Source organism: the organism of the source record quoted next, unplaced genomic scaffold, assembly GCF_019419815.1.
Source record: "Pyrus x bretschneideri cultivar Hongxiangsu unplaced genomic scaffold, Pyrus_bretschneideri_v1 Contig16, whole genome shotgun sequence".
In the NCBI taxonomy this organism is placed as follows: Eukaryota; Viridiplantae; Streptophyta; class Magnoliopsida; order Rosales; family Rosaceae; genus Pyrus; species Pyrus x bretschneideri.
The window spans coordinates 5,825,591-5,836,035 of record NW_025999457.1 but is presented as its reverse complement, the minus strand read 5'-3'; the positions used below and the strand labels follow the sequence as shown (position 1 = coordinate 5,836,035).

Sequence of the window (10,445 nt, the reverse complement as noted above, 5' to 3'; positions counted from 1 at the left end):
TAAGAAGACAAAATTAACCTTGAGGCACACTGGGATTCCCACGCACACGCAACGGACAATAACGACTCAATCGCGAGCTCAAAGGTGATCAAAATGGTATTCTTTTAAACCCTTTCATCACTCCTCATCAACTAGGCTAGCAAGGAGCATTCTCCACCTTACATCGGGGTAGGCAACATGGCGGACGAAGAGAAGCAGTCACTCAAACTGCTTAAGTTCAACCGGCAGCTTGCAAACAGCCTGCTCGTTTTCTAGGAACGTGTCACATGCACCGCAACCACGGCATAGACTAGTCGAGCATAGAAAAGAGTGGCCCAGACCAATAGGTCATGACCGCGAGCAGCCATTAGTTCCACTGCCCCAGCAGAGGCAAATTCAAGAAGAGGTTGAGAGGCTCTTAACTAAACGATTGCACAATTTCCAACGCAATGAGGCTACTGACAATGCGCTTTGATGAGACATGACCAACATAAGTAGGTTACCTTTCACGGATGAGATCGAGCGGAAAAATCCACCTTGCAGGTTCATTATGCCTCACTTCATTCCGTATAAGAGAGACGAAGATCTAGATCGACATCTCAAGCACTACTGCAGTATCATGATCCTCTACAAGAACAACGACATGTTTATGTGCAAAATATTTGCCACAACTCTACAAGGCGAGGCACAAGACTGGTTTCGCACCCTATCGCTGTAGTCAATCTGAAGTTTCAATGAACTTTCCTTAGTTTTCACTAAGGAGTATTCGTCAAACCGCTCAATCAAAAGGACATCCGACCATCTCTTCAACATCGTAAAAGACCATTGGGAGACAATTCGTGACTATGTCAAGAGGTTCAAGGTGGAGAAGGCCAAGATTGTTGGCTACAACGAAGACATAACAACGGCAGCATTTAGAAATAGGCTTTCCACCGAACACCCTTTATTCGAAAAATTGATCATGGGAAAAGAATTGACCCTGATAGCTTCGTATGCTTTGGTGGAGAAGCACGCACTATGGGATGAGGCCAAGCATTCTAACAAAATCGAGTCAGAAAAGAAGCATATAGAACATTCCCCGACTAGAGAAGACTCAGCACCTGAAACATTCACCAAGTTCACAGTTCTATCGGCCAAATTTCTCCGTAAGCTCAAGAACGAACCTTGGTTTGAACTACCACCATCCATGAAGGGTGATTTTACCAGGCTAGATCAGACAAAGTACTGCGCATTCCATCAAGGACCAGACCACACTACCAACGGCTGCCATAAGTGGAAGCAGTGCCTTGAGAAGTTGACAAATGAAGGCCGGTGCGACAAGTATCTTGACAGGTCAACGACACAGCCTACACAAGCATAGAAGTCTCCATCACCCCCTTGAGCCTCGTTAGGGCTTTTCTAAATAAGTTTGAAGTCTCAAGTAGCTCGATGAATAAGACTTTGCAAGCCAAAGATTATCCAGTTTGTTATGCAGTTTCTACCTTCCAGCACAATTGATCAATTTCTTTATTCTCAATGAAGTTTCAAGAAGTTATTTATAAGCCTGGTTCAACTGTTGTCTACAATAATTGCTCAAACCTTCATATGGGTCTGTTCTCCAATATGAGAGGATAAACTAATTGCTTTCCAGTGCGAGAGGGTAAACCAATTCTCCGACACCCATATGGATTTGCTTTCCAGTGCAAGAGGATAAACTAATTACTCTCCAATGCGAGAGGGTAAACCAATTCCTCGACACCCATATTTGCTCTCCAGTGCGAGAAGGTAAACCAATTCCCTAACACCTATATGGGTCTGCTCTTCAGTGTGAAAGGTTAAACTAATAGCACTCCGGTGTGAGAGGGTAAACTAATTCCCCGACACCTATCTGGGTAAGCTCTCCAACGCGAGAGGATAAACCAATTCCCCAACATCCATTTGGGTAAACTCTCCTGTGTAAGAAGGCTACACAGCTCAAAAGATCGAATACTTGAAGACCAGCTAAGCAGTAAATGGTCAGGAGGCAGGAGCTACTTCGCACTCACTTCATCTTTAGCAGCTCCGATCTTGGCAACTTCATCCTTGATTGCTCTATCTATGACATCTAATAAATCAAACTTAAGCAGTTTCCTCATTTTTGGTAAGCAACCCAGACGTGGTAGCCCAAACCATGGCCCATGCCACTCCATTTCCTCAGCCCATGCTAAGCCAGCCTTTGGCTTCAGTCAAGCCGAGTAGCATAAGCTGTGGGCCCTACCATACCATCTCCTCGACCCATGCCAAGCCGGCTCCTGGCCTTTGCGAGCCTACATGCTGCACCACCTCGACGGTTGCCCCGTGGCAACACCACCCAAAAAGAAGACAAAGAAAATTAAAATTTTCTTACATTGGTGCGGCGCGGAGAAGACAAAGAAATCAACGGAAGATGGTTCTTTGCACAGGTAAGTAAAGAAGAGTGCTAGGGGAGGGGGAACAAATATCCTCTAGCTTTCTCTCTTTCTTGTAAAGATAAATAATTGCCCTCCAAAGTTGATTTAATCCCCTACTTGAGGTAGGCTTAAATAGGTTTTGGAGATGATTTATTTCATTTTCCTAGATGAATCTAATTCTAAGTCTAAGTGGGAATCTGCGTCAAAGTTGGAGATCTCTACACCTGCTGCCAATTCCTACGAGCAACCCAACAGGTGTGGGGGCATTTGTGGAGCCAAAAATAATCAAGAAAATCAGGAGGCGACACGTGGACTTTCGGGTAAAGAAGACAAAATTACCCTCGAGGCACACCGGATTCCCACGTGCACGCAACGGACAATAACGGCTCAATCAAGGTCAAAGGTGATCAAAATGGTATTCTTTTAAACCTCTCTTCACTCTTCATCAAATACTCACCCACAAGGTAACTCACAATCATCTTTTTCAAATTAGGATTAATTGCCAAACTAATTGAAATAATATCTTGCAATCAATCCCACAAATCAACCAAATGTGGCCGGTCCCAATTCTCCTAATAGGACCGGCCACAACTCTATGTATAACCACTCATTTTCTCCAAAACCTAAGTCCATTCTTCTCCTAAAATTCTCTAAACACTTTCTCTCTCAAATTCTAGCTTTGACATCAGAGACTTTTCGGCCCTCCCCATTCATCCTGGACGTGTGATGTTTTTGGCCTTGATCTTAGGTGTTAATTGTTTTGCAGATACATTTTCGTCCAAAAAGAAGATGGAAATTTGCATTCACAGTTGGTAATATACTTCTCAACAAATTACCAAAATTTGTGAAAAATCGCTCCAAGAAAACTTGCAGGGATCAATCGATCGACATTAAAAAATTTAGCGAGATCATAATTGAGGGAATCAACAGACAAGGAGATCTATAGAAGATCGCTTAGAGGGTACAAAATATCATCAAGGATCTTCTGCACTTAGTTCCAAGCTGCATTATGAATATTCCATCCCCAAAATCCCGTTTCAAACCACCATCAACGGAATATCAATTGACTAGAAAAAAAAGAAAACAAAATATCAATTGCAGGTACAAGATACAAATGTATCAGTAGCTTTTTACACAAAGCATCTCCAACCCTTCATCCAACTTCTCGAAAAGCAAATACAGATTAAAATACAAGATAGTTTTAATTGTCCCTATCACGTACAAGGCATTAACTTTAGTTACTAGTCGATGATAATTAAAATTCTGCAGTCACTCGCTCACGTCACTAGCTCTCTTATCCTCCTTCATTTCAAATCGCCATCTATACTTGTTTTGTATTTTTTTGTTGGATACAAATGATGTAACAAGAGGGAGAAATCAAACACAAAACTTCGAGCACAGGTTTAACTAGTCATACATTACATAGTTGTTGAGTTTCCAAGTTTCCTACTTGAATATGTAGTTTTCGTGCATCTGTAGTCTTTGCATATAACATGTGTCACAGCCAATCTTGACCACAGCATGTCTCGAGACTTGATGCTACAAGCCTATGCCACAGGCCCACAAAATTGTGGTCATGGAAGCATTCACCATTTCTATAGGATGTGTATATTAAATTTGAATAAAACAACTAGGGCTGGAATTTTTGTACCCAAATTCAGACTCGAAAAATCTCGAAACGACTACCTAATAAAACGAAACAGAAAATCTTGAAAATAATGGGAACCGATACTGAAAAATTCCAATAATTCGGTACTGGACCGCATGAGCCGTATTTTCAATATACCGATCCGAACCAAATATTAAAATATTATATCTATTTGTATATTTAAGTTTTGTTATTAATATGTCTATAACCTAAATAATACTAACCGTCAGATTGGTTGAGATTATTTGTCAACCATTGTTTTGAATAGAAGACTCCTTTCGTCTCGTTCTACACGGCCACCCGGCCATCACCACTCCGTCCACTCCAGTTTTCGATCGACACCATCCTTGTACCGCCACCAGACCCTTATTTCTCCTAAATCAAATTTCGGGATCCTGAAAATTTTGATTCGATTTCAGTATGTAATTTTCTCAAACTGAAATTTTCAGTTCGATTTTCCAGATCAGAGTTTGGATTCGATTTCCGAACTAAACCCAACCCTTAAAACAACCATTATTCATTCATTATTCGACAGAAACTTTTCAATTGATGCAGAAGGCCTTACATAAAACTGGTTCATTATCACAAGAAGTTTTAGTCCAATAAAGTAATGTCAAAAATATCACATTGACGGTGATCCTGTTCCATGTTCTCCGATTTAAGGCAAAATCAAGCAAAATGATTGGCAGGCACCCAAAAAAGACAGAAACTAAACACACAGCAGACCCCACAACTACCCATGATCTCAGAATCTCCTTGTCCAACCCTTTTCTAAACACACCGACCCCATTCCATTTCATTTTTCTTTATCAAAGACTTCAACACTACCCAAACCAAACCGCCACAAGAGGCCCTACCAAATAATTCCACATTCACATTGTTCTAAATTATTCTAATTTACAAGAAATTGGTAACTGACCTAATATATTAAAGAATGACTAATATAAGAATGAAGGAAATTTAATTAGAACAGGTGGTTTTTATAAATATAAATATATATATATGTTAAAGAACGCAAATTTGAATAAAGAAAAAAGGGTAATCAAAAGAACGCCGTCACTAGCTTTGGAAAGAAAACGTAGTAACACTTAAACAATACCCAAACCAAATCGCCCACAAAGTCCCTCCCCCCAAGATCCCAAATTTAATTTTAATCAAGGCATAATTGTGAGTAGAAGTGGCAGATCAACCTATCGGGTTATTAATGGATAATCATTAAGATCCATTTAATTTGATATCAAATTTAACGGAGCTTACCAATTCAATAAGTTGATTTGTCAGCTCTAATTGCGAAGCATTCTAAGCTAACAAAAGAATTCAAATTCGAGAACACTATTTTGGTTAACTGACCTAACATGCAAAGAAAGAAAGCAATCGAGAACATGATGAGTACCATGCAAAGGGGGAACAAAAGGCAAAAATTAAGATTTGGTTGGAAAACAATAATATCTTAAAAAGCAAAAATATTTGACTACTAAGAAAACATAGGAAGAGGGGAATAAGCCCCTCAATTTACAAAAGGGCGAATTCGGCTCCCAATTCCCCCAACTTTTTTGCCACAAATTACAAAGGACTTTCTTGCTCTTCATGCAGGATTAAAACCAAAACAAAAAGATTAAAACTAAATTTTAAAAACAGACGGCCCCAGCAGACACACCGACATCAAACTAAAGGGATGTTTGAGACTTCTTAAGCACAGCAATAAGACCACTGTTCCTCCTCACAAGCAGAAGCAGCAGTCCCCGTCGAATCCGAAACAACACCGTCGTAATCATCCTCGCTGCAATAGTAGAACCCATGGTTATTCATTGCACTCATGCTACAAGAAGAAGCTGTCACCAGATACGGCATGTTGTGGAAGGACCCGGCGAGGCTGGTGGCCACAGCCGCACTCGCCATGCCCCCATCATCGCCCTGCCCGCACTCCTCCGCGCGGTGCTTCAGCGTCTCAAACATGAGCTCGGGCTCATGCTGCATCACCCGCAGGACGTCCCCACACGACGGCCCTGGCACAGCCCGCGTCACTGCAAAGCTGTGGGGACCGTCGCTCTGCGAGACCCGAACAATGCTCGGGCCACCGAAGAGGTTGTGGACTCCTCCGAGCGCCTCCTGATAAGCCCCGCCCAAGAACATCCCTAAATAGTACTTTTGCCCACCGCCATTATTCCCACCATTGCCTTCCAGCTCATGCAGCGGCAAGCTAGACTCGCCGCCAATGAACTTGTCGATCTTCCCATCACTGTCACAGGTCAAGTCTGACAATACCCCCCTCATCGCCGGCCGCTGGTCGAGGCGGTGAATCGGGACAATCGGAAACATCTGCCCAATACCCCAGAAGTCTGGAATTGAAGTGAAAACCGAGAGATTCACATGGTATGTGCGGACAGGGTCAAATGCTCCGATTGCTTTCGAAACCATATCACAGAGTCCATCAACGGTGGCTAATTGCTCAATACCAACAGAGCCTTCTTTGAATTGTTCAACACACCGTTGCTTCAACACATCAGCGTACGTCAAACAAGCCTCGTACTCACCTCTGATTGCCGCAGCGGAGAGGTTCAGGTAATCGGCACGAGCTTCCTCCGTCAGCCCCTCTATGAAGTACTGAAGCTCATAGGCGGACATGGGAGGAGCATCGTCACAAGCACTGGAAGAAACAGCCTCAAATATCAGAACCGAGTGATGGGACACCAGGGCTCGGCCGCTTTCGCTGCAAATCACCGGGTGCTTCACGGACCTCCGTTCGCAAACGTTCCGAACTGCTTGGACAACAGCGGAGGCATACTCTTCAAGGCTGTAGCTGACCGAAATGTCCGAGTTACTCGATTTGGAACCATCATAATCAATACCCAGACCGCCTCCTATGTCTAAGACCTTCATGTGGGCACCGAGGCGGACCAATTCGCAGTAGATCTGTGCCGCCTCGGATACGCCATCAGCGAGCAGATCCGTCGACGGGATCTGAGACCCGATATGAAAATGCAACAACTGAAAGCAATCAAGCATACCCAGCTTATCAAGCTTCTTCACAACGCGTAAAATCTGAGTGGTGGTGAGTCCAAACTTCCCCTTCTCGCCCGACGTCGAACCAAAATGGCCCGAATGCTTGGTCTTGAGCTTAGCGCGGACGCCAACCACAGGTCGAACGCCGAGCTTCTGACTCAAATCAACGACCAAATCGAGCTCCTCCTCTTGCTCGAGAACAATCACGGTGTTCAAGGCGAGCTTGCGAGCAAACAGCGCCAGAGAAATGTATTCCAAGTCTTTGAACCCATTGCAGATGAGAAGGGCATCGGGGTTACCTTTGCATAAGCAGCTCATGGCCAAGAGGAGCTCCGGCTTCGACCCGGCTTCCAGTCCGAACCGGAACGGCGATCCAAACTTCACAATGTCCTCCACGACGAACCGGTCCTGGTTGCATTTCACCGGGTACACGCCCTGGTAGTGGGAGCCGTAGTCGTGGGACCGGATCGCCAGATCGAAGGCGCCCTGGAGCGACTCGAGCCGGTTCTTGAGCACATCGGGCAGGCGAACAATGAGCGGTAGCTGCAACCCGAGCCCGCAGTCCGGTTTCGGATCCGAAACCTTCTTCACGATCTTCAGCAGATCGATCTCCTGGTGCGGCAGAGTCGCCCTCCCGTGAGGACGGACGGCAACGTTGCCGGAGGAATTGACGGTGAAGTAGGGCCCACCCCAGGCGTCGATTCGGTAGAGGTCGGACGAGAGGGACGGGGACCAATGGGAATTGTCGGCGGCGGGGCGGTGGTGATGGTCGCCGGTGGTACGCCTGAGAACGGCGACGCGGGAAGAGAGCTATCCCCGGCGAAGTGGTGGCCGGGAGGCGCCACAGCAGCATCCACGCAACAAGCCAGGGCCGGCATCTCTTCTTCCGCGACGATTAATCAATCAAAAAATGAAATTAAGAATTAGAGAAATTTAGGGGTTAGGGTTTGAATCGTTAAATTGTGAGTTTGTAATGAATGGGGGCTTTAGAACCCGCCGAGGCCGGAGCCCCGGCTACCCCCGCAAACGGAGCAGTAAAGGGGTGTACGGAAAGCAGTCAGGAATCCAGAAACCCCTTCAGTCGGATCCGAAATCCCCACGCCGAAGCCTCAGGAGAGAGAAAGAGAAACGTTTCGGAATAACAGCGGTGGAAATTGTGCTGCCCAGAAAACAGGTTTTAAGCACCGAAATCAGACGAAGCCATGCAGTGCATGTGACAGGATAAGGATGAGGGGATGGGCTGTTGTGGTTTCTTTGCCACCTGAGAAAAATGGAAACTGGGAAATTTTATTTTCCGGGAAAGGCCGAGAAAATTGCTGGGAAAATTAGAAAAAAAAATCAAGGATCCTTTTCTTTTCCTCGGAGGTTGTCAAGAATCCTGAAATGAAAAGGAGGAGGAAGTGGCGAGAATTGCATGGGAGGCCGGGGGTGTTTATATAGGGAGGGAATCGAAGGGATTAGGGTTGGGCCGGTGGGACCCGCCTTTTGATTTGGGCCTCGATCAATGAATATCTTTTACTTTAATGTTTTTTTTCTTTCGTGGTTCAACTGGCTTTCTCGTGAGATTTAGATTCCTTTTTGACGATTATTTGTGGGAGGGGCTGTCGTAGCCTCACATCGGCGACAGCGTCGAGTTGCCGCGTGGCCACTGAGGCGTGGACTGGGACCCACTCTTTGGGGAGGAGCGACGCCCGAGGCGTCTCCTGGTTCGAACTTATTCTGTGGCGAGAAAATGGGATGGGTTTTAAAATATCGCCGCGAGAGGGAGAGGAGTGCGGTACTTTGAGCAGGAAAGTGGCGCGAAGTTTCTTACGGAGGCGACTTCTGGGGACTATTTTTACGATGGACGGATAGGATAGTGCCACGTATGGATGAGTTCGTTGCCACTCGCCTCATTGACGTTTTCCAAAACGCGCAGCGAACATTAACTCAGGTTTGAAGAATGTCACGTGCAGGTCATGCACTAGATTCGCTGGACTTTCCTTCCTCACTTTCATTTATCACTTTACGTTATGTATTTTTTTGTAAAGCAATAATTTTAGTGGATTAGATAATTAATTGTTATTTAATTTATAAAAAAAATGATCAATGGATATTGAATTCATACCGGATATACAAGTATAATTGATTTCGTCATTGTGATAAAACATCATCCATTACGTTATTCGATTTAAAGTATGGTCAATTTGAAACCTCATACGGTATTAGTGTTTTTCAAATTTTAAGAAATTCTATAATCATAGAATCTCAAGGAATGTTATTACAAGTAACTTAAATATCAAGATAAAGTAGATGGAATGATGGATGAATACAACGAAGGGAGAAGTAAAAGAGAACTTTTCTTTATAAGTAATATTTAATTTAGACAACATAGGAGGTTGTCATCTATTTCTCTCTTCAAAATGACTTAAATACAACCTAACAATTTCTACCAAACAAGACCTAAGGTCCTCCTAATCATTTGCGTAGTGGTCCATTTAATTGAAAATTGAAAACTTAAATAATTATCAAATAATTCTTTAGTACTTTTATTTTGTATCCACGTTATCTGTGATAGAATCTGCAAATTTGACATGTATTTGTCCCATTTTTTGGGCAAATTTTAAAAACATTACAGGTGCAAAAAAAATCTTGACAGTGAGAGGCCTAATTTATTTGACGCGCATCTCACACGTAAACAACGTTCAAAGACAAAAGATTGGGAAACTACAAAGCATGACCCAAACACCAAAACAGAAAAACTAAATCCAGCAAAGGTTTGACGAAGTAATCTGTCTCTCTCTCTCTCTCTCTCTTCAGTCACATAAATTTTAACAGTCACATAAATTCTAAATACTCAATATTAATTATTATTATTATATAATAAATGGGCTGAAAAAAATAAAAAATCGAAAGAAGAATTGGAGCTTGGACTTGCTCACTGGGGGTGGTATCTGGGTAAGTTGTTCTGGAGCGAGGACGCCATGGCTTGCGTGAATGTCAGTAGGAATTCACCGAAATGCCCTTTATCTCTTTGAGTCCTCCCAATACGCTTGTGATTTTCAACGATCGTGTGGGGAACTACCAAATCCTGGACGCGTTGCGTTATTTTGGGAGGACGACATTGACCTTGCTGTGAGATGATTTTGTTTTGTTCTTGAAATTACTAAAAGTCACTGGTTTTTTTGTCATTAAAGGCAAATGAAACTTTACTTTTATATCTTTTCATTTGAGACGTCAGATTGGACTCAATTATTACTTTGGATTAGGAGGCATTGATTACAAACCAGACTTGGCTTCTGAAAAATCAACAGCATTTCCGATTGATGATCAATCACAACTGGATTTTTAATCATAATTTGGACACATGTTCTGTTGTGATTGGCCACCAACAGGAGTTGCTGCTAATTTTTTCAGCAGCGAAATTC

The 10,445-nt window shown here is 43.5% G+C and overlaps 2 protein-coding genes across 2 annotated transcripts; one reads left to right on the top strand and one right to left on the bottom strand.

Moving 5' to 3' along the window:
- The first annotated feature begins 460 nt into the window (after positions 1-460).
- On the top strand, positions 461-1,339 carry LOC103966955. Its single transcript, XM_009380195.2, has 2 exons — positions 461-593; positions 729-1,339. The coding sequence occupies exons 1-2, from the start codon at positions 461-463 to the stop codon at positions 1,337-1,339; spliced, it is 744 nt and encodes a 247-aa protein (XP_009378470.2).
- Positions 1,340-5,483: 4,144 nt separating this feature from the next.
- Positions 5,484-8,380, bottom strand: LOC103966943 (arginine decarboxylase). Its single transcript, XM_009380179.3, is given in 2 exon segments — positions 5,484-7,796; positions 7,799-8,380. Coding segments are annotated over 2 exon segments (2,190 nt in total). The 5' UTR covers positions 7,917-8,380; the 3' UTR covers positions 5,484-5,724.
- Positions 8,381-10,445: the final 2,065 nt, after the last annotated feature.

Bases quoted from the DNA above. Each gene is read 5' to 3' on its own strand.
- LOC103966955 (XM_009380195.2), top strand. From the start codon at position 461: ATGACCAACATAAGTAGGTTACCTTTCACGGATGAGATCGAGCGGAAA. The intron at 594-728 runs GTATCATGATCC...AACTTTCCTTAG, and splicing joins ACATCTCAAGCACTACTGCA to TTTTCACTAAGGAGTATTCG.